This window comes from Stegastes partitus, unplaced genomic scaffold (genome assembly GCF_000690725.1).
Source record: "Stegastes partitus isolate 25-593 unplaced genomic scaffold, Stegastes_partitus-1.0.2 Scaffold889, whole genome shotgun sequence".
Classification (NCBI taxonomy): domain Eukaryota; kingdom Metazoa; phylum Chordata; class Actinopteri; family Pomacentridae; genus Stegastes; species Stegastes partitus.
In genome coordinates, this window is record NW_007578620.1 from 115665 (window position 1) to 138893 (window position 23229).

Below are 23229 nucleotides of genomic sequence, written 5' to 3' on the forward strand. Positions count from 1 at the left end.
GATTTGATAAACAATGATCCAGTGGTGTTTATATGTGACAATCTACAGGATTCAAGAGGTCACTATTTAGATTATATTTCAGTAGTTTATCGTAATTATCTCATTTCTTTTCCACTTTTTACGCACTGCATTTCTCATGTTGTGTCATTTTGGCTTTTCGGTGAAACAAATATATGGTTGTATATGATCATAAAATAGAAAAGATGGAAAGAAACTCGGGTCGTGTCGCTACATCACGTCTAATGACTGTGTTTTGACGCCCTTTGCGAGTTGTGCGTCCTACCTTTGCGCACATCTACTGCGCACTACGTCACTAGCCTGCTCCTACGATAGAGAAGGGCGCGAGATAGGAATCGAGGAGCGCGGACTCTCCGGCCGCTCCGCCACAGCTGCTCTCCGGCTGGACAACAACTCGACACAGCCTCGCCGAGCCTCCATCTCCGCCACAGGGCCGCAGAAACGTGGATTAAACACGCCGAATACGACGATATAACACCGAATATTCACGTATTCACATGACGTGCAGCGGCGGCAGGGAAACTCACCGTCTGACCGTAAACAACAGAAACAGAGGGAAATGTCTTGGTGGCCGCGCGGGTAAGATTTTTGCTATGTGAACTAACTTTAGCATTTAGCATCTGTTTAAAAATCACCTTCCGGGGGGGTTATTGTTTAAACGTACAGCGTTAAAGGTGCTCCTTTGATTTCAAGTTAACTGTTTTGGCCTAACCGTATCATGTTGTGCCGCCCTTTTTCCGGATTGCGTTGAATAAATCGCCAAACGCACCCATCAGAAACATACTTTAAACGGTTGTATTTCCCTGATAGTCAAGTGTGATGGCTATTGAAGTCCCAGTTACGCATAAAAAAAATTAAAAGTAAACCCGATTGTCCAGTTGTCGTCAGCATACCACTAGGGCGGGTCGGGCCTCTCTGTCAGCTGTGTTCATGCACATCACAGCTGTTTGTTTCTCAGTGAGGATGGAGAGGAGGCCCTGCATCAGGACACTGACTCGGATGTGGCAGAGCAGAGGGACGGTGGCAAGCTGAAAGTGAAGTGGACACAAGAGGAGGTGACTGTCTTTCCATTGCTTTTAATCTGTATGTTACTGTCATGCACTAAAGTCATTGTATGAGAAAGCCTACTTAGGATTAGAACCTGATCCGGCATGTGGTTCTCAGCCAACATGAACGTCCTCATTTATTCATGTTTACAGGACGATCGGCTGAAGGCGCTGGTTCAAAAACTTGGTCCAAATGACTGGAAGTACATAGCCGGCAACATACCAGTGAGCTTGACCAACTTTTCTTTTTCGTTGGCTGTTTTATTGTCGACACAAATCAGCATTTTGAAGCTTCTTTTGTCTCGTTTAGAATCACACTGAACACCAGTGTCAGCACCGCTGGTTTAAGGTTTTGGATCCAGAATTGGTTAAAGGTCCTTGGACCAAAGAGGAGGATGAGAAGGTTGGTAGTTAGCAGTTCATGGAGTTGGAATCTGACCCAGTAGAGACAGCGTGACTGGTGAAAGAGTGTTGTGTGAATCAGTGATTGGATGTTGTTGTATGAGGGATGTGCATTGTTTTGTTGTTATTGTTATTTATTCTCTCTTTATTATGAGTCCGTGTCCTGACTGTGCACCTTAATTTTGTTGTACACGCATGTATAATGACAACATCGTATCTTGAATCTTGAAAATAAGTTGTGTTTAAATGCACTCTTATCTCCCCCAGGTCATAGAGCTTGTGAACCTCTACGGCAACAAGCAGTGGGCAATGGTGGCCAAACATCTCAAAGGCAGACTGGGGAAGCAGTGTAGAGAACGCTGGCACAACCACCTGAATCCCAGCGTTAAGAAGTCATCGTGGACAGCCGAGGAGGACCTCATCATCTACAAGGCTCACCGCCTGCTTGGAAACCGCTGGGCCGAGATTGCAAAGCTGCTCCCTGGAAGGTAAATAGTAGACCTGTGCAATATTGAGGGGAAAACTAACAATATTTGTTATTGCTGCCATATATGTTGGGATGCTTTTGTAGGGGATTGCATCTGCCTTGAAATAAAATAATTTCTGATATTTTGTAACACAAAGACATTTGAAATATCTATTTTTTTGGATTGCATTCAGATCTTTGCCATCAGACAGCTTTATAGTGCCAATTTAAATGGTCAAAACAAATGAGTCGTGCTAACAATTAAGAGACACTGACTGCTGGCAGAGTACCTGACCTGGTCAGCATCATCCTTTCTGTAGCTGAACTATTTTCATAGAGCTTATGTTGCATGTCTTCTTGAAACCACATCTTCCTTTTTAGTGTTTCTCTCCCTTTTCCCACTAATTTCATTGTATACATATGAGGCCTGCATGTCAACAAGCCCTGTCTCTTGAGAAAAGGATTAGAATAGAATAGAATAGAATAGAATAGAATAGAATAGAATAAAGCTTTATAAATCTCAGGGAAATTGTTAAAATTGCTTTAAATAAAGAAAGACTCTGTTTCCAGGAGCCTTGACTCAGAGTAAACCATGTTCCAGGAGACAGACTTCTACGTGATCAAGAAGCACAACTGTGCAAATTACTTTTTGAGTTTATCTGCCTTACTTTACATTCCACTTCCAGATGTGATTATTGCGCACATCCCAATGTCAATGCTGAAATTATGTGTTGTGCAGCACTAATAAATAACCTCTCTCTGTGCTATGATTAGCCCAGAGGATGATTTTAGGATTATAGACACGGTTTTGTGTGCGGAAAAGAAAGCGTTTCTTTTTTTTTGAGAATTCACATCATAATATTTATTGACAGGACGGACAATGCCGTGAAGAATCACTGGAATTCAACCATCAAGCGCAAGTTAGACATGGGCTTCTACACTGGGGAGATCTTTAGGCCGAATGAACTGGAAGAGCTGTTGGCTCGTGTTAATAAAGATGTGCAGGTGGGCGGTATTTCCTTGACGCTCTCCTCTAAGATGCATGCACGGCGTTGAACGTTGTGAACTACCACAGATTTTGTTTTCTGATTACACAGATGTCCAGTTGCTCTCAAGACGGTTTAGACAAGGACGCAGAGCAGAAACCCCATCCGTCGGTAAGTGAGCAATCTCATCTATTTGAAAAATATCACAAGTTAGACCTGTATATATGACACATCAGCATTTGCTATCGCTGTTATTATAAATGTCTTCTTTCTCCAGCAGTTGCAGGAAGTGTCGGCCACTGCTAAAGCCGGTCCCACCGAAGCGGGGCCGTCAAAGGCTGTCTCCTCTCCAAAGGACAGTTTAAGTCCCAAGACTGAATCAGACACCTCAGGAGAAATCAGCGGTACCAGCTGGGTGGTGGACAGCTCTGGTTTTCTCTCTCCGACTGGCCCAGCGCTGAAGGAAGTGCTGGACATGGTGGATGGGGTAAATTAATACAGTTCTCAAGACAGACATCTCCTTTACCAGCACTGCATGTAAAGTTTCATTATGCACTAATTTTAAAATCCCTTTAAGATCATTTGTGCCGTCTATATACTGTTATTATATTGTATTCTATGTATTATATGGTAATATACTAGACATCAGTGTTAAAATTATATACATTTCTGCATTTCAGAATACTGACTAGATGTACAACTGACAAACTACATGTCTTTTGTAGGACTTAGATGGCTGGTGCAACCTTGCAGCCTTTGACCTGCCAGAGGACAGTCCCAGCCCAGAACGCCACCAGTTTCGTCTGGAGGGCAGCGCCCTGCAAGAGCTGAGCAAAGGTAGCAAAGGGGAACTCATCCCCATCTCTCCAGGAGGAGTCACACCGCCCTCCATACTGAACCACAAAAGCCGGAGACGCATCGCCTTGTCTCCAGATGCCAATAACTCCATGACGCCGAAGAGCACGCCTGTCAAAATACTACCCTTTTCTCCATCTCAAGTAAGCCGTCGGCGTTAATACTGCGGTGCTGCGTCTGATGTCACCTTGAGGTCCTCTGCTGACGACTGTATTTTCCTCTCAGTTCCTCAACATGTGGACCAAGCAGGACACTCATGACCTGGAGAACCCGTCCCTCACTTCCACGCCGGTATGCAGTCAGAAAGCCATTGTTACTACGCCGCTACAGCGAGACAAGACCCCCCTCACGCAGAAGGAAAACTCTATGTAAGTAGATAATGTGTTCTGATAGCTGGTTCTATTGTTGATTGGGTTTATAATGCATCGCAATTATTATTATACATTGAGAGAAATAGAAAGAACATACAGATAACTTATCAACATTAATTCAGTAACTGCTGCAATGAAATGTCGGCAGGTTCTCTAGTTAATATGAGGCAGCGAGTGGTGACTTTTCTTGATCGATTCATGCCAGTTCTGTAATCTCCTGGTCAAACTCCTCAACGTTTTAATTTAGTCATCTTCATGGTTTCAATCCTTCCTTATTTGGAGTACATTGTTCATGAAATACAGTGGGCTACAGCTGTTTATTTCATTTGTCAGATACATAGAATGAACATTAGATTTATTACTTCTGAAAATCGTAGTGTTTCTGTCTTGTCCAGCAACAAAATGTGTCTTTAAGTTATTTAGCTTTTTGGAGATTGCAAGTATTAAAAGATAGACCAAGTCTGATTGGATACCTTTTTGGAACACACATCTGAGAATTAGTGCACAATTCTCTCTCAGTTTCCATCATCTGTCATCCTGTAGATTTGTTACGCCCAACCACAAGTCCGAGCTCTGTACGACCCCACGCACTCCGACACCGTTCAAAAACGCCATGGAGAAGTACGGTCCTCTGCAGCCTCTGGTGGGTGTCTTTCTTCTTCCTTTCTTTTCTTCTTTTTCCTTTTCTTCAAACTGCATTAACAGTATTTTTTGTCATGTTATCTTAGCCTCAGACTCCGAATCTTGAAGATGACATAAACGAGGTCATCCTGAGAGACGCAGGGATCGACTTGGTCGTCGTACGTTCGACGCCACCTGAGCAAAGGCGCAAAACCATGGTAACTACCAGTCAGCTTTAATACTTTACACCTATTTCAGTTATTTTAAGACCTGTTAAAGATAAACCACAGCATTTATACATATTGTCTACTTGGAAAGGTACAGAAACGTGAAGCTGGTTGTAAGAAAACTCTGACTCAAAGTCACACTGACATTTCTGTAAACCTTGCTTAGCAGTATGTTTTACAAGCTTTATGGAGTGTAATGTAGCACCTGGTTACTTCCTACAAGAAATTGTTAACTGAGTTGGTAAATATTGCTACATCTCATCTTGTGTGTTCAGTCAGTAGATGAAAGCAACATGCTTCTATCTGTACATCAAGTATATTTATTATTCTGTGTCAGTAGAGGATATACACAGATCACTGAAAGAATTATTGACTGAGACATAAAGAAGTGAGTGGGATATACCAGATATAAAGCCTGTGCTCAACTTTCTACAAAGGTGCAAGCTGGGTTTTGACAGTTTCCTTAACCAGTGGCCGGCCATGTTGACAATCAGTAGTCAGTTACGTGTTAAAAAAGTGAATGAGATATATATGATCTGAAGCATGAGCAGGGTTCTTATAGTTAGCAGTGTTAGCAGCTTCAGCACCAATCTCAACTTTTCCTGACAGTAACGTGGCATGACATTTATCTTCTGCAATGTAATTTTTTAAAAGTGAATAAAGCATCAGGAATTAAATTGTTGTAACAAATTTTCATTACCATCTCAAGTGCACGCTGGCGCTTCTAGAACTGTGCAAGTGTGTTGTGTTCAATACAGGGTCACACTGTTGTGCACAATAACAAAGGAAGCAGGGAAAGAGTCACCAGACATGTACACAATTACCAGTTTTCCTGTAGAAGATACACCTTAGAAAGGGTGCAGTTCAACTGCTTTGAACAGAAAACTGCTGTTTTTAGCTCCACGCTGCTTCACGTTCCCAAATTCACACCTTGGAGCTACGTATCACTGTTCAGTGTTCCCCTGCAGCTGCACAAAGCAGTTTTGTTCATTTGCAGCCCCTATCTAGATATTTCTAGGCTTCTGCTGCTACCATGGTACAAGAATGCTTTCTGTTAACGTACTGTAGTTTCTGCGCTTCTACAAAAACAGCTCAAAGATTTATGTGGACATGCTGACGTTTTAGACAAAAGTTGTACCTCATTTTTGATGAAGCTATTTACTCAGAACTCTTTTGTTTTTGAATTTCCAGCATCGTCCTCCTATGAAGAAAGTGAGGAAATCATTAGCCCTAGACGTCGTGGACTGCCAGGTGATGCCAACATCTAAACGCAAATCTGTCAGACCTGAAGCCAAGCATAGCATCAAGGTAAAGTGTGTTTCTAAATGTGTTATTAGCTTGTCCAGAGATTTGGCACATCCTAATTCTTGGCTTTTTGTCCCTTTATTATGACCACAGGAAGAACCCATCATAGTTTCTCTCAGTTCCTCTTCGTTTTGCAGTAAGCGGCATGAAAATATTTTGGATCAAGGCTTCCTTCTGGGACCCAGCGATAGTGCTATATTTTCTAGCGCAGCTCCTCCAGTTCCAGTAAGTTCTACCTTTCTGCTCTTTAAAAGGAATGATTAACCTCATTAATGAGTATTATTTAAGCTCTCATCTAATTTTCTCTTTACAGATGTCCAAAGAATGGGAGACAGTTGTTTGTGGACAAACTAAAGACCAACTTATAATGACAGAGAAAGCGAGACGCTACCTTCGCTCACTAAAGTCCCACGCTCCCAACCGGGCTCTGATTTTGTCCTGAGATGTGTCATCTTTACACCAACATGTTACACACACAACTTAATGGTGCTGTTGATTTTTGCTGGTGTAATTTGTGATGAAGAAAAGGACACGTCATGTGTGGGGGTTAGTACAGTATTTGACCAAGTAATTAGCGATCAAAACATTGACCGTATATGCCTCTGTCACCTATTTCGGAGAGAATGGTGCTTGTAGAGATGGACTCACTCTCACAGGCTTCAGTGACATTTCACTGATTTATAGTTGTTTCAATGTGTTTGAAAAGAACAATAAATGTAAAAAAAAGAAAAATCAATGCTAGATATCTTTGCTGTCGCTAGAAAGACATTGTTTTACATTACATGTTGTGTCTGTAATTTAACAGTTTTTAAAGTTGTGAACTGTACAAACTCAGGTTGCACTTCTCACCTTCTCACTTATCTTAGTATGCGGTAAATTCAGACAGGTTGATCGATAACATGGTGAGGGAAGATTGTCTTGTAGTATCTGTTTAGCATGTGTATAGATTTACCATATACATCTCAATACACATTAAAAGTTAGAGAAATTAGGAATTTAAAAGCCAACAAAATGATGATTCCCACTGAGAAGGTGTTTTATTCTGTAGTAGTCTAGTAGCTGAGAATTTGTGAATGCATAAAATCAACACCAACTATTGATGGCAGGGGTAGTGTGTTGTTTGGCACTGTTTGTAAATATTTTGTGTTGTATGTTTTTGCTTACATGCAGCATTTTGCCATGGAAGTTAATAAATCTCAATAATATGTCTAATGCACATTTGCTTTCTGATTGTGTCTAATGTAAACCTGTTTTACAGATTCAGTTAAATCAGATTCATGTTTGAAGCAGTTCAGTTGAGTTACTTTATTTGTTTAAGCCGGTTGCTTGGGAGCTAATAGGTGCTGTCTGTTACACACTTCAGTATAGTCTGATATGGTCTGTAGCAATATTGACATTATAATAAATTACGAGCTCACTTTATTAAGCCTTTGTTAATCCCACAATGGGGAAATCCTTAAATAGGATAGCACAAATATTTGAATAGGACAGTATTTTTTTTAAAAAAAGAAAAAAATCTACATGCTAGTTTAAATTGCCCAAATTCCTCTAGATGTGGAAATAACATAATTGCACATATTAATGGCATTTCACAGATTCTTTTTACCACTAGAAATACTGATAGAGAAGTATTAGACTTTTTAGCGAGGGGAAAACTGCAGTATATGAGTTCAACTGGTCCTTTACAGCTATTTGAAAGGGTAAAAAATGGAAAATAAAACTGGCCATGACGTTGAACACATTAGACACAAAACCCAGGAGTTATTATTATTATTATTATTATTATTATTATTATGTTGCCATAATTAAGATTATTTTTACGTAATTTCCGGCTTTACAAAAGGCACGTCAAATTTTTGGAACGTAACCCGGATGTTATCCGTTTGTGACAGCTCGCGCTTTGACACCCCGGAAGTAGTCGTCGGTTTTGGTGACGCTGCATTAGACTGCGAGACATGGACCGGTCCAGTAAGTCATATAGTCTTTAAATGTTTACTGTAACGTTATATACGAGTTGTTCTTTTTTTCATTTATGTTGCATATGCTGCTACTGAATTGCAAGCTTTTAGAAGTGGTGTAAAAATGTCGCCTGGCTCGTGCAGTGAGCTGCTTCCTACTGACGTTAGCTGGTTAGCTTTTTTAGCTAAACCTGCAATGAATGAGTGCATGTCGCCAGAAGTGCCAGTGCGTTAATGAAAATGTCTTATTGCGTCCTCACTCGGGTGGTCACACCTTTCGACCAGCCGGGAGCTTAACTGGTGTCGGTTGTGTGTCCGCAGAGCTGTTCGGAGTGTTCCTCCTCAGCCTGGCTCTTGCTGGAGCTCAGGCTCTCACACCGGCGCACTACCTTTCCCTGTCTGATGTGGCCCGATTGCAGAACCTGCTGAGCCAACAGTTCACCGACCTGGAGTCCGCATACTATTCTGTTGTTGGGCTCACCAAGCTTGGAGCAGCTGTTCCCGATCACAAGGTAGGACAATAGTTCTAATCGCATGCTTGCAAATTCTGATAAACACTCCTGAATTACACCAGTCGTTCCTGACTTTATTATCTGCATACAGCTTTGGAAATAATACTCTTAATGAATTACGTTTGAAAATGTGATGTATCGACGCTGTAGACAAAATTCACACTAGATGGCTGCAAAACTTCTTTTAAGCACCATTATTTTACAACATATAATCCAAGCTAAATTATTAAAGGGAGCTGAAAAGACAGCCATCTTTGTGCTTAATGAAGAGGGATATAGCAAGATTGGTGTTGCTAACTGGCTTGGAATCAGCCAGACAGCTCTCCATTAAGAAGAAAATGCAATACAGCTGCTCTAAGGGACAGAAAACTGGCCACAGTGGTTGAATATTTTTTTCCAAAGCTGCATACATTACATGGAATACCTTTATTGCTCTTTGACTGAAAATGTTGTGTTCATTTGCTTTGTTGTTGTTGTTTTTTTGTAGGAAGTATGCCAGTTCCTGAAATCCCAGCTTGATCCCACAAGTGTCGACTCGCTGTTCTTTGCTGCTGAGACCAGTCAAGCCATTTCAGGATGTGAGGTATAAAACGTGTTCTTGCCTTGACTTTCTGAAGTGTCTTACTGCCATTTTACCTGTTAGAGTAGATGAGGGGAATATGGGGCCTAACAATGTAGAAACAAGACTGCTCAGTAATGAAAAACCTTTAAATGAGAAGAACAAATGATCCTGTATATGATTGCCATTATTGTAAGATGAAACTGTAATGCGAACCCTAAACAGTTTTAAAGCTATGTTTGTTATTTATTTATGTAACACTAACCCACTTTGTGCTCTAACTTTTTATTTTTACATGCTGTGATGTATGGTTCCTTCTGTCTTCAGTTGTGTATTTTGTCCTGCCACAGCTCCTGTCTGGTATTGGACTTGGGAGGAATGCAGAATTAATGCCTCTATATACCTTGTTTGTAGAGTTGGGATTGCACTTAAGTTGAATTGATATGACTTAACTGTTTATACAAGTTTTTTTTTTTTCACCTCTTAGATCCCTGTATCCAACGAAACCCGTGACATCCTTCTGGCGGCAGTCAGTGAGGATTCGACGATGGCCCAGATTCATCGGGCTGTGAGTGCGCTCAGCTCTCTGGGACTTCCTATTACTTCGCAGGAAGTTGTAGGTGCCCTCTTAGCTCGCATCAACAAGGAGGACAATGTTATGGCGTAAGTGTCAGAGCATTGGTCAGATTATGTGGTAACATCCTGCAGTTTTTGTTAGCAAAGGATTCGAACAGTTTGATTTAAAACAAATGTGTGTTTGGTTTGGACAGAATCACCTTAGCTCTGCAAACAGCGTCCCGCCTGTCCCAGCAGGCAGAACTTGGAGGAATACTGGAGGAAATTGAGGTGAGCTTTATAACTCCCACCAGGTGGTGCTGTGTCACTCTTTTGTGACTCAGCCACAAACAATAGGTCCTAATTATTACCAGTTTTCTTGTCTTGATTTATTATTTTTAGCATTATTTAGCCCGATTAAAATATATTTACTTTTCCTTTTTAGGATCTGACAGCTCGCTTGGATGATCTTGGTGGCATGTACCTTCAGTTTGAAGAGGGACTTGAGGCAACCGCAATGTTTGTGACTGCTGCTTATTCCCTGTCAGATCATGTGGACATGGAGCCCCCTCTCAAGGAGGTATGACTCCTGCCTACCAGGTGCTATTCCAGCTGAAATCATATCTGCTTGTCTTGGAATGTGGTAAAACATGTTTTCTCCACAGGAGCAGGTCATCCAACTGGTGAATTCTATCTTCAGCAAGAAATCCTGGGACTCTCTGGGTGAGGCCTTCAGTGTGGCAAGTGCCGCCGCTGCCTTGTCCAGCAACCGCTTCCATGTGCCGGTCGTTGTCAGCGCTCAGGGCCCAGCCACGGTGTCCCACAGCCTGCCAACACTGCAGGTACTGAGGCTGGATCTCATTCTAGCTGCAATCCTCAGCATGGTTTTTAATCACCTCATTAGTGACGTTATCTCTCTGTCTGATTCACAGCTCCTTGTTACTGATGTCATGTCTCAACCTCTGGCCTCTGCCAACGTCTTGGTGGAATCTGCGTATGCTGTGGCCTCCAAGAGCATCATTCTCAGCCAAGCACCGTTCACACTTAATGAGTACGTATAATAGGGGAGATAAGTGTTAACTTTGCAGGAGTCTCTTGGGGTCCCCAGAAGTTGAAAAATGATCCCAGTAGGTGGAAGAAACGCATACCTGTGACCACACATTACCTCATTCTAGCCCACAAAACTTTCTTAGTGTTCATATAAATGCAGGATGAATGTTAATACAAGTAACTACAGCACGTAAGTGTCATTTTGATTGATTTCAGTGGCTGTAGATTGTGTTTAACTGAGCAAATTAAGTTCTTTACCAGCTTCTCATTTATTTATTATTTATCAGTAAATTGTGTAGGCAAAGTTTATTTTTGTTACCACATTCTGTTTTTAACACGAACATACACGATTACAGTATCTTTTTTTTCCCCTGCTTTCCAGTGGCGTCTTTGAACTGAACTTCATGTCCAGCCAACCAGCCAGTGGATATTACCAGTTTACTGTTGCAGTGACCGGGGACAGCCGGCTGGTTGCCAATCACGTTGAGGCAAGTTTTCAGTTGCTATGTTCAGCTTGAAAATGCAGTGTGTTCTTGGAATAGTTGCGAGTGGTGGACAGGCTACATGGTTATTTTTATTCAAATTAAAGGACACTCCACCAGTTTTACACGTTTTCTAGAGAGATTCATGAACAAATGTGCCTGTGCCTGATCTGAATGGATAGTGGAGGGAAAAGAAAGATGAACAAGACCTAATAACATTTAAATATTTGAATGAACATGCAGCATTTCAGTCTCCAGGGAGCTGTTCATGGTGTCTCACAAAAGTCTCGTGCAAAAGTGTTTTGTAACCATGAAACAGAGGATCCTTTTATCAGCTCCTTGCAGCTGGCCAATGCCAATTTGAAGTGGATGAGGTTTTGAAAAGTTAAAGAATTTGTCATACCCTCCTAATTTGAAGCCATCTGACAAGCAATTCCAGTATTTATTCCTCTGCTGTGCCCATTTTGGCCATTCTTTAGGCAATTAGTTTCTTGCAACTTCCTTGACTTTATTGAAATTCACTGGAGGTCCCCTTTACATCCGTTTGAATTGAACTAGTATGACAAACAAAGCGATGCAAATGATGTGCCCATGTATCCTGACTATGTTGTGACTCTGCTTTGTGTTCTGAATGTGTCCACCTGCAGCTTAAAGTGAAAGTGTCCACTGAAGTGGCTGTTACCAACATGGACCTCTCCGTGGTGGATAAAGACCAGAGCATCGGCACAAAGACTACCAGGTTTAAAAACAACACATTTGATAATCAGAGCCAGCTATTTGCTTAACCTGAGCAGGAAAAAGAAAAATACTAAATGCTCTCCCTCCTTTTTTTTTTTTTTTTTAAATCTAGAGTGGACTTTCCTTCCAAAGCCAAGACCGCCTTCACAGCAGACAGCCACATCAACTTTGCTATGTCCTTCCAGCTGGTTGACATCAACACTGGAGTGGAGCTCACCCCTCACCAGGTATGCAATCATATGAACATATGTCTACAGCAAGAACTGTTGATAAAAATCTGTTGGTTGTTGCTGACTTCATCTTCTTTCATTGCTTTTGTGACCATACAACTGTTGAGCTCTTAACCTTGTTTGCTATTTGACTCTCTCTGTCACAGACCTTCGTCCGACTGCACAATCAGAAAACTGGCCAAGAGGTTGTTTTTGTGGCTGAGCCTGACAACAAGAATCTGTACAAGTTTGAGTTGGACACGACCGAGCGGAAATCAGAGTTTGACTCTATTTCCGGCACCTATTCCCTTTACCTCATTGTCGGGGACGCGACTTTGGAGAATCCCATCTTGTGGAATGTGGTGAGTGTCAGCGATAGTAATGATTACTGATGTGTTTTTACTGATGTTAAAGGTGCCAACCCAGTGAGAGGTTGATACTTAAGTTCAGTTTTATTCTTTTGAAAGGCTGATGTTGTCCTGAAGTTTGTGGATGAGGAGGCCCCAGCTACTATTCAGCCCAAAACACTTTATGTACCAAAACCAGAGATCCAGGTAATACTTATGTCGTCTTTACAACTGATTTACAACATAATGGATGATCAAGTACCATGTGGTTGCTGTCGGTTCATTGGTCTAAAAGCTGCTCATGTCTCTGCAGCACCTGTTCAGGACGCCAGAGAAGAAGCCTCCCACGGTGGTTTCCAACACCTTCACTGCACTCATCCTGTCTCCCTTCCTCCTTCTGCTCATTCTGGTAACGTTGCACGATTTGTTAAAAAAGATATATTTAATTTTAAAATCATTCATCTTATTGAGAGGCACACCTAAAAACTAACCTATTTCCAGTATTATTCAAAGCCTTTTCTAATGGAGCATTCAGCTGTGTTGTTGTTGTTGTATGCACAGTGGTCTTTTTTTTTTTTTCCCCTCCCCTGGAAATGCTCTTCAGTCGGAAGCCTTCGTGCACACTGAATGAGACTCTAGTCCAGCTTGTTTTAATTTAAAATCACAAAAGCTATGGCGTATGTTTTTTTTCTCCCTGGCATTTTCGGTGCTGAGTAATGGTTATTGTTGCAGCCGATCAGTGCATTGTGTGTTAGGTGGTAAACAATTTTTTTTTTGTCCAGCTCTATTGTTTACAGCTCTTGCAGGGGAAGAAAATCACATTGTGTTTTATTCCCCCTCTCTTCTCTAGTGGTTTAAGCTCGGCGCCAACATGTCCAACTTCAGCTTCTCTCCGAGCACCATTCTGTTCCACGCTGGACACGCAGGTTGGTCCTGATCTTAAAAACATCACCAAAAAAAATTGATTGTTTTACAGCTTCCTCATCTGTTATCCATCCGCTGTTGTTCAAGATGAGACGTGAATTGCACTAATGATTAATGTTGGGGACATTGTGCGTAATCAGAATTAATTAAATTTATGCATTATTCATTAAAATCCACACACAAAATCCAGATTTAGAAAAAATCTCCCCCCTCCTACAAATCACATTTCCACCCAAGTTTTCAGAAAATAGGAATGCTAATTTCCATTTACTATTGTTATTCTAATACTAGGTGTTGGTTCACTAAGGTAAACAGCTGGTGGTGCTAATTGTCCAGTTGAGTGCCATCAAACTATTACAGAAGCAGAGGGTGCAACAAGATGACACGATTAAAGTGTCAGATAAAGAAGATAAATGTGTAAAATATGATGGAATCGAACAGATTTCTTCTCAAATGTTCTGTTCTCCCTCCCAGGTTATTTGATACACAAATACACAAAATCAAGTGGATAGAAACACATTTAAATTTGTCAAGCTCAAAGTACAATTTCACTTTATTCATGCGGGTCATGCTAACTTTGCACTGTCCACTTTCGCTATAGAGATTTGAAGAAAAGGGGAATCACACAAAACACAATGCGAACAGCTTGTAATCAGGGCAATCAGGCAGCTTTCAAAAACTGTGTGAAATTAGCTGTCTGGAATGGCCAGACATGTTCTCAGACAATTGTTCTCAGACGTGGCACATTAATTAATAGGGGATCAGCACTTCTTATATGTTAAACAATGCTCAAATTGTAAATGCATCAAGCATTTTAAAAGGGGATTGAAGCTTACACTGATCGGTTTTACTGTCTTTTAGTTTCTAAATGTATAAATCCGATGAAGACTGCACTGCACTGTAGTCACACAACTGTAGTCACCTCAAAGAAAACAGAACCAAGCCTCAGTATATCGTGGAACATCCCATATGAGTGACGGCTAGAGATAAATTGGTCCTGCGTGGATGTGTGAAGAAGTGAGGAAAACCTGCCTAGTTTGCAACTGTGTTATGAGCTCGCCATCCCTTATTTTGCTGAACTGAAAGATTTAGAAGATGAATGATCGTTGATTCAGCACTGGGGGATGGAGGGGGTTGTGTTGATGTTGACGTTCACTCGGTTGTTTCATTTCAGCCATGCTGGGCCTGATGTACGTCTACTGGACCCACCTGAATATGTTCCAGACTCTGAAGTACCTGGCAATCATTGGCAGTGTAACTTTCCTTGCCGGGAACCGCATGCTGGCCCAGAAAGCAGTGAAGAGGTACGTTTTTTTTTTTCTCCAATGGGACCTGCCATAAGTGGCTCCTTAAACCCTGGAAGAAAGCCTAGCCCCGTTTAGGTGTCAAGGACTCTGGTGCTGTGGGGGCCTCTTGGTAGTTCTTACCCCACAAACCTGAGGAAAAACATCTATCTGTAGTTTCCTAGTGGGCCGTCAGAGGCAACTTTCAATATCCGACTCTATGAAAGGAGAAGAGCTCGTTGTACGCTCAGACCAGGAGAGAATCTCGACAGCAAGATCTGCAGGAGTGACGATCTGAGTGGGCAATTTCTTCACCATCACTATGTAGAGCCCTCAAGGGCCAGAGTGAGCAATTTGTAGCCTGTGTCACCGACTCAAGAGGTCACTTTGTAATTGTTCTCTTTTACTTCCTGCTCTTACGACAGCCCATTCAACCCTTCTAAGCAAGTAGATTATTGCAATTACTGATTTCACCAATGTCATTTTCTCCAATGAGGACTTTTTTTTCCCCCTCCCTTTCTTTCCTGCTAGTTTCTGTCTCCTTGAAACTGCCTGTCTCTGTTTAACCCTTCTATCCACACCTCGCTGTCTCTTTACTCCTCTTTCAGGATTGCTGCAGAGCAAAGTAGTAGGTTGGCAAAGTATAGGAGTCTACGATAAAGCCCCCCCCCCCACATTTGTAACAAAACGAGTCGGTTCTGCTTCCGTACTAAAGTAAGGGGATCCTCGCAGATTGCATCCATAGTGCATTTCCATAATGTGTGGCAGCGTGCATGGCTGTGTGGTGCTCACTCATTCTAACTCAGAGTGCTGACATGTCCTTGCTGCCCTTCCCCTGGTTTGCCTCTTCACTCATCCCACCCATGATCATTACAGCCACAGCCATGGTCGTCCTTCCATTGTGGTCTAACACTCATGGTTCTGGTTGTACCATTAAGCTTTTTGTCATGAGCCAAGTTCTGCATTGTTCACATCATGAGAGTTTCTCCGTGTTCGTGCCAGATTTCGTTGTGATTTTGTAGAAGGGTCCACATCAAAGTGCATGATCCACCCCGTGTGACGTGACTCAAGAGAGGTTTTCATTCATGTCTGTAATAACTAACGTTTGTTTGTTTTCTATCTTCCGCAGAATTGAGAAAAAATAAGGCCAAGAAAATTGGAAGATGACACTGAAGAGACTCTTTTTTTTGTTTGTTTCCAAGGAGTCACTCAATGAAATCAGACTTTAAAAAAAAAAAAAGGCGTTGAAGTTTAAGAATCCAATTGACGGTTTTAACATGCAGTTTGTCTGTGTTGCCAAATGGAAGAAACTGAGACATCACAGTGTCTCTGAGAGACTGGACAAACACTCACTGACAGATTGTCCTACAGAGGACTGTCGAGCTACTGATCATTGCACTTCATCTTCCTGTGAGATTTGTTTTTTTTTTTCTGCCCAACATGCCAGTGTTTTCTAGGTGGGGGCTTTTTATTTGTGGTTTTGTGATGAAATTTGGGTTTTGTCTTCTTTTTTTTTTTTTGTACATTCCTCTGTTGTCACTCAGCGCCCGTTTCACCTTGTAACAAAAGCTCACATTTGACAAATGGTAATAAACCTCTGGCAGCAGCACTGATATCGCTGGCTATGGCAGTGTGTTCGCCTGTGGTAGTCTCCTATTTGATACAGAGTTGATGCCCCCTAGGAAAATTGCTAATGATAAAGTACGGGCAATTTGAGGATATGATGTTTTTTGTAATGAAGAAGAGGAAATAAAGAAATTGAGGTGAGACTAAGTGTCTTTGTCAGTCCCAGTGTTGTTTGTGTTGGATCAGTGTGCCAGTTTGCAAGCATTGAAACACACTATTTACCATTTATCTGGCTTGATGTTGGTTCTGTTGTCCACAATTTCTGCCATGAAAATGCACAAATGTATCGGCTGGCATGGTCCTGCTGAAGTGTACAATGTCACATACTCCAAACTTTGACCACCTAAAACATTATGAAAGAAATATAGTTAAGCTTGTTTCCTCTTTGTGCACAATTTTTGCCACAAAAATGAATTTTGTCCTTTTTTAACCCCATGGGACTCTTTTGTAATAGGAATTGCATTAAAAAAAAAATTCCTTAGCCTGCATGAACCAAAACTTCAATTAACTCTCATTATGTCTGAGCTCTGAAATTTCCAGCGAAAATCGGAAATGAGGAATCTGTCCTACCTGTGATAGATTGTAAATAATACAGTCGTCCTCAAATGTATTCATACTCTCCCATTAAAAAAGGAAAAAAAACAGCTGTTACTGAAATAAGTTGAAATTGACAAACGTAATAAGAAATAAAAGTTTATGAAAATAATGAGATTAATTTTGAACTGTGGTTCAACAGAAATATTTAAAAAAAAAAATAAAAATCATGATGGGACCCGTAAACTAATATTTTGTTTGAGCCAATCACTGCAATCAAGTGTTTTCTGTAACTCTCAATCAGACTTCTGCACCTGTTGACAGGTATTTAGATTCACTACTCATTCACTAAATTATAATTTAGAAATTTTTTTATTTATTCTTACTTTTTTCAGTTTCCAGTTATTTGAGTGACTATTGTGAATTTTGCCTTTTCTTTAATGGACGGGTCTGAATACATTTGAGGACGACTCTATGTTTTCTCCCTCCTCTTCCATTAGAGAGGTGGGAATCACCATAGCAACCAGTGACTCAGCAGCTAATTGGCTGATTGGACTCCTGTTTTCCCACCGGACAGCAGCTTTACTGCAAATCGGTACAAAACACAGATATACTACAAAGATCTCTTTAATTATATTCTTAAATTACTGTTTTTTCTGAAAGATTATGCTGAAATATCAAAATTTAAATTGAAATATTCTCTCTTTCCTCGTATCAAAAGCATAGGCCATGTGTTTATGTGTCTCATAAGTCATACACTTTGGAGGCCATGTGTTTTTTTTTCATTTTGTATTTGTTTTTACAAATCTCCCCAGCTAGCTAGCACGGTGAGGCTTTCTGTATCATTACTCACAAGTGTTTTGCAACTCCAACATGTGTGGCTGAATTAAGGCTTGTCTGATGCTTAAAACAAATGCCTGTTGTACGTGCAAAGCCACTTTTTTAGTTCATTTTTTGAAGTGCTGTAACTAAAGAGTCCATCAGGTATCCCAGTTAGCTGTAACGGCGACCCAGCATGCAGACTGCTGTGACCTTTAATCAAAATGGGGGACGGCTGTTGAAGTTGTCATCAGTTATATATGCTGTTTTCCTACAGTAGCTGCAATGAAAAGGCCTATTAAAGAATTTAGAAAATGTCAATCAAGGACACGGTGTGCACGGTTCTGAGCAGAGGAACTTGCAAAGTACAGCCGGTGAAAACACCTGTATGAGCTGGAGATGTACGGTCCTAATGAGAGGGTGATTCTACTCGAAGACTCGGTTTCCTACATGAGAGATTTCTGCATTTGTCTGTGCTTTTCCCAGTGCGTTGAAGTGGACGAGGCTCAGCGAGGAAACACTTCTGCGTTTTAAAACACACACACGGAAACACGAGCTTGAGCTGTAGGTTTTCTTCACAACTTTTAATGTGAACCAAAGACTATTATCATCATTTGTAAAGAACAGTTCAGAGGAACTCAAGGAAAAATTGTGACGATTATGAAAACTGAGAGGCGATCTGGTGGCAGCGGCCTTCGGTTTCTCCTCAACTCAGCAACCTGCACAGAGTAAAGACTTCCAGTTAGTGAAAGATGAAGCTGGGATTACAGAAAAATCTGACTGTTCCAGCTGTGTGTTAGGTTTACTCACCTGGGACTCATGACGTTCCCGTGCACTTTCCTGTACCTCTGATCGCTCTGGATGGATGTAAGATCCTCTTTATAGGTTCCTTCATAGATATCTGACAGACGCTTCATGTAGCTCCCTCTTTCATCTCTGTTAAAAAAACAGAAACAAAAATGTCCCCGGTTTTCTTTCTTGCCAGTAGACTCCTGTTGATCATTGTTCTTGCCCCACCTACCCCAGCCGTTTGCCCATGATTGTCTGAAGAAACTTCCTGGCAGAGATTTGGCCCAGGACCTTCCTGTAACTGTTTGTAAAGATGGCATCAGCATGGCGTCCTGAGCTAAAACCAGAGCGTGGACACCTTACGTCAGTTCAGCTACTACACAGCAGTATTCTTGAGTGAGAAGTAAACAGCAGTGCAAGGAAGCAATAAGAGAAAGATAGCTGGGAGATATGCTGCAGTCCAGCTGAACAGCTTAAAGCAAGGGTGTCCAATCCTGGTCCTCGAGGGCCACAATCCTGCATGTTTCAGATGTGTCCCTCTTCCAACACACCTGATTCAAATCATCAGCTCATCATCAAGCTCTGCAGAAGCCTGATAACGATCCTGATCATGTGAATCAAGTGTGTTGGAAGAGGGAAACATCTAAAACATGCTGGATAGGGGCTCTCGAGGACCAGGACTGGGCACCCCTGGCTTAAAGGTTCAGTTCACCCAAATTATAAGGAGACATACTGACATATAATAGAGTTAATTGTGCATCTATTTGCGCACTCAGCTCTCAACGTTTTACCATTTTGAACAGGAATGAGGAAGTTCAAACTGAATTCACCTTTTTATACCCAAATATGAGCCACTGGACTTCTCTGAGAAGTCACAAATGAATCACACATACAACCACGAAAACGATTTTTTTCTGTTCAGGAATGCAAGTTAATAACTATAACTTGACATTTAATAAAGAAAAAATAATGTGCTTTACTTTTTTTTTTCATTTTTCTTTTTTTTCTTAGATTAGATGAGATAGAACTTTATTGATCCCTTTGGTAGGGTACCTCAGGGAAATGGTTGTTCTAGAAACAGTACAAACACCGACAGAGGCAGGAGCACACATCAGTTTAGGAAAAAAGCAGTAGACAAGGAAACAAAGGAAACAAACTGTTGGATAGGACAACAGCACAGTGTAATAATAATAATAATAATAATAATAATAATAATAATAATAATAATAATAAAAAAATATGTAGAATGGAAACAGTAAACCACTTAGGGAGAAGACATAAAACAGTAAATTTAAATTTCCAACAATAATAATTATATTTTAGCATTAGAAGTATGAGTTTGGTTAAAGAGCTTCTACGTACTGGTGTATTAACTATTACAGAAACATAAGAAATGATTTTGGTATTGACCAGTGCTCTTAATTTAGGGCGGCTGTGGCATAAACTTTACACTGGGTGGTGGTCTAATGCATTTGTTAAGCACTGTAACTCACAGTTTGCTTTACCTTTAATGAATAAATAGTCCTTAAAAAATGTCAATAGTGAGGTCTGTAATGGGGACAATTATTGTCTTGAGGTAAAGTTTTGAAGCTGTGAGTGCCACAGATAAAACTCCAACACACCTCTGTTGTAGGCAAAAAACAAAACAAAACAAAACACCAAAACAACTTAAAGGCAGGTAAACCCCAAAGTAAGATTAATGAGAAAATATGTTGTTGGGTTTTTGCTTTTTAAAAAAAGCAATAATCTGGATAAGCACACCTTTCAACTCATATTCAACATGAACCACTCAGCCTATATTAACATACAGACCGCAACTCTGCTCGCTCCCTGGGAGGATGTGTGTCTTCCTCCAGCTGCTCCGGTGGATTCTCTATGGAGGACGTCATCAGGATGGACATGTCACTCTGACCAAACCTGAGAAATATCCCCCATAACCTCAATGAACACTCTTCAAATATTTCCACACACACACTGTTGATAAGTCCATTTATTCCATTTTTGACCCAGAACACAAGCAGATTTTATTAAGTGTTTGTACTTGTGCTTGATTTTAGATGGAAAATATCATCAGTTTGCAAAATGCTCCGCTCCTGAAAATTACATATTCTGCAGCTTTGGCTCTGGATGCTGTGAAACACGGTGATTAATTCAGACATCTTGACCCTTTTTAGCATAACAAGAGCAGAGGACAAAGCTATGACATGCAAAGTAACCACTGACATCATGTTATGATCATGGAGATGATTATTCTTTTAGCACTGATGACACGATCAAGTCTGTTAACACTGAGCTCAAATCAGTGTTTATTTTCTGGATGTATATGTTTAGATCTTTCATCTGTTTTCTAAAGCTAAGCAACAAGACGGAGGGAATTTATGGAGGGAATTTATATTATTTTTTTAGGCATCTATAAAAAATACAAATAAAAACAACTCAAAGTAGTAATCAGCTGCTTTGTGCATTATTTCTGCTGCCATCTCCAAAAACTAAAAAGCTAAGTTAAACATTTTTATTTACTTAAAATAAATAAAAAAACCACTGTCTAATAATGGGAATAAACAAGACATTAAGACATTCTGGTGAATTTGTCAGCACTTACCTGATGGTTGGGTACAGCGGGGAGCCTGATAAAGACATGACCAGGCAACAAAACAACAGCAGTGCAGCTTTCTCCATTATCACAGCCTGTCCTGGCAAAGAGTGGACAGCCAGAAGAAATGACAGTAGAGATTACATTTGAAGAAAAAGAAAAAATGCTGAAACCACAGTTTCCTTCAACCATCCTCATCGCAAATGGAAGTTGAAGTTGAGTCACGCAGACATGAACGCTGGTGATGAGACAGATCAACATTTAAAAGCTCAGATGTTACAAGTGTACGCCCATAAAATGAATTTACACTGTCAGAGTTACTTACCGTGCAAATACTGAGCGTCCCTGCAGTTCCTCTATTTGGTGCCTTCCAGTCTCATCATCATCTCTCACTGCCAGGAAAGACTGTAAGAAAGAAACACGGGAACGGCACTGTTGGTTCGTCCTGCATCCATGGTCAGTTTATACTGAACCTGTGGCTCCCAGTCACTCCCACATCACACATGATCGCCCTCTCGCTGTCTCTCTCTCCTTGAGCTGAGCTGTCTGCATGCACTCTCCTTTTGTCTCACTTACTCAGATTCAGTTTTTTATTTTTTATTTTTTGCCATGCCATAAATGAAGACAGAAATACCAAATATAAGCACAAGAATTCAAAAATGTAAGAAAATATGACGAGAAGTGTTTGACATGTGATGAAATAATACAATGCTTTGAGTTGAACAGTAGGGTATTTGCTGGTGTAAAATTAAGAAATGAACAGTTTTCAGATTTGTTATAGTAAAAACACAGGTCCCACTGTCGGAGCTTGGTACAAAAAAGTCAGAATTGAGATTCAAATATTTTATTTTTTTTCCAACACTTTTTCAGTACTCACCTTTATTTTTGATTACAGACTTAATCCTGCATGGGATGTTAACATCGTTGCATCACAACTAGAAGGTTGCTGGTTCATGTCCCAGTGAGGACACCCGGGATCTTTCTGCGTGAAGTTTGCATGTTCTCCCCGTGCAGCGTGGGTTCTCTCCAGGTTTCCAGCTTCCTCCCACATAGTCCAAAAACATGTTGAGGTAAATTGGTGATTCTAAATTGTGTGAATGTGAGTGTGCTTGGTTGTCTGTCTCTAAGTGTAGCCCTGTGATAGACTGGTGACCTGTCCAGGGTGTCCCCTGCCTTCACCCTGAGTCAGCTGGGATAGACTCCAGCCCCCCGTGACCCTAGTGAGGATTAAGCAGTGTATAGATAATGGATGGATGGATGGATGGATGGATGGATGGACAAAGCATCATTCCCTAGTGAGGATTAAGCAGTGTATAGATAATGGATGGATGGATGGACTTAATCCTCATTGGCATGGAGGATCCCAAATGTCTGAAGAGTATGCTGCCATTCTTCTTCAGTGTTTTTTTCAGATGCAGTTTATTGAAGGATGGTGATGTTTCTCTTTAAAATACCCTATAAGGGTTCTATTACATTAGTTTCAGGTTGCATACTCGGCCAGATCATAGTTTTGACTTTGTTTTTTCTTTAGAAACTATTGTGTGATCTTAGCAGTTTGTTTTTGATCATTATAGTGCTGGAATAGTCCTCTTCCACCAAGCCTCAGCAAACTTGTCAGCCAGTATTTTTGGTATATCTACAGGTCTTCATGGTGCCATCAACACCTTCTGCACTCATGCATCCCCATATCATCACATTTCCACCTATGTGCTTCAGTGTCAGGACTACACATTCACTGTTATGGTCCTGATCCAGTTAACACCAAACATGCTGGACCTCATCTGAACAAATTCTGAACAAATTCATCTGTGTCTAAAGATGAATTATAATTATTATTTTTGTTTTGTTACCACCTTGGTTTGATTGTATTTTGCTTTGTAACCAAATTCTTAGTTACGACCATGTTATTACCAGATTTATTTATTTTTATTTTTTTAGCTACTTAAGGAAAAAT

The 23229-nt window shown here is 40.8% G+C and overlaps 3 protein-coding genes across 5 annotated transcripts; 2 read left to right on the top strand and 1 right to left on the bottom strand.

The window, feature by feature from the left end:
* Positions 1-345: 345 nt before the first annotated feature.
* mybl2b (v-myb avian myeloblastosis viral oncogene homolog-like 2b) lies at positions 346-7513 on the top strand. Of its 2 annotated transcripts, none has more exons than XM_008293498.1 (15): positions 346-597; positions 977-1073; positions 1218-1289; positions 1375-1467; positions 1734-1954; positions 2805-2937; positions 3030-3089; positions 3196-3405; positions 3644-3916; positions 3999-4141; positions 4688-4787; positions 4873-4983; positions 6184-6300; positions 6391-6522; positions 6611-7513. In XM_008293498.1, the coding sequence occupies exons 1-15, from the start codon at positions 578-580 to the stop codon at positions 6737-6739; spliced, it is 1911 nt and encodes a 636-aa protein (XP_008291720.1). In that variant the 5' UTR covers positions 346-577; the 3' UTR covers positions 6740-7513. The 2 variants fall into 2 exon arrangements, with proteins under 2 accessions (XP_008291720.1, XP_008291721.1); XM_008293499.1 differs by having other exon boundaries at positions 3199-3405.
* Positions 7514-8184: 671 nt separating this feature from the next.
* rpn2 (ribophorin II) lies at positions 8185-16688 on the top strand. Of its 2 annotated transcripts, XM_008293500.1 has the most exons (18): positions 8185-8265; positions 8577-8767; positions 9255-9350; positions 9814-9989; positions 10097-10172; positions 10327-10461; positions 10547-10723; positions 10814-10932; positions 11314-11419; positions 12061-12152; positions 12264-12378; positions 12528-12722; positions 12828-12914; positions 13021-13116; positions 13558-13633; positions 14806-14935; positions 15523-15628; positions 16044-16688. In XM_008293500.1, the coding sequence occupies exons 1-17, from the start codon at positions 8253-8255 to the stop codon at positions 15572-15574; spliced, it is 1932 nt and encodes a 643-aa protein (XP_008291722.1). In that variant the 5' UTR covers positions 8185-8252; the 3' UTR covers positions 15575-15628; positions 16044-16688. The 2 variants fall into 2 exon arrangements, with proteins under 2 accessions (XP_008291722.1, XP_008291723.1); XM_008293501.1 differs by lacking the exon at positions 15523-15628.
* Positions 16689-18699: 2011 nt separating this feature from the next.
* Positions 18700-21385, bottom strand: ghrh (growth hormone releasing hormone). Its single transcript, XM_008293503.1, has 4 exons — positions 21285-21385; positions 20495-20599; positions 18915-19019; positions 18700-18829 (listed from the first exon to the last, which is right to left on the bottom strand). Exons 1-4 carry the CDS (start codon positions 21359-21361, stop codon positions 18700-18702), a joined length of 417 nt encoding a protein of 138 aa, XP_008291725.1. The 5' UTR covers positions 21362-21385.
* Between the last annotated feature and the right edge of the window lie 1844 nt (positions 21386-23229).

Bases quoted from the DNA above. Each gene is read 5' to 3' on its own strand.
- mybl2b (XM_008293498.1), top strand. From the start codon at position 578: ATGTCTTGGTGGCCGCGCGG. The intron at 1,468-1,733 runs GTTGGTAGTTAG...TATCTCCCCCAG, and splicing joins CCAAAGAGGAGGATGAGAAG to GTCATAGAGCTTGTGAACCT. The intron at 4,142-4,687 runs GTAAGTAGATAA...GTCATCCTGTAG, and splicing joins ACGCAGAAGGAAAACTCTAT to ATTTGTTACGCCCAACCACA.
- rpn2 (XM_008293500.1), top strand. The intron at 9,990-10,096 runs GTAAGTGTCAGA...TGGTTTGGACAG, and splicing joins AAGGAGGACAATGTTATGGC to AATCACCTTAGCTCTGCAAA. The intron at 10,462-10,546 runs GTATGACTCCTG...TTTTCTCCACAG, and splicing joins TGGAGCCCCCTCTCAAGGAG to GAGCAGGTCATCCAACTGGT.
- ghrh (XM_008293503.1), bottom strand. From the start codon at position 21,361: ATGGAGAAAGCTGCACTGCTGTTGTTTTGTTGCCTGGTCATGTCTTTA. The intron at 20,600-21,284 runs GTAAGTGCTGAC...GATATTTCTCAG, and splicing joins CCGCTGTACCCAACCATCAG to GTTTGGTCAGAGTGACATGT. The intron at 19,020-20,494 runs GTCTGTATGTTA...CTCTGGTTTTAG, and splicing joins AGGGAGCGAGCAGAGTTGCG to CTCAGGACGCCATGCTGATG.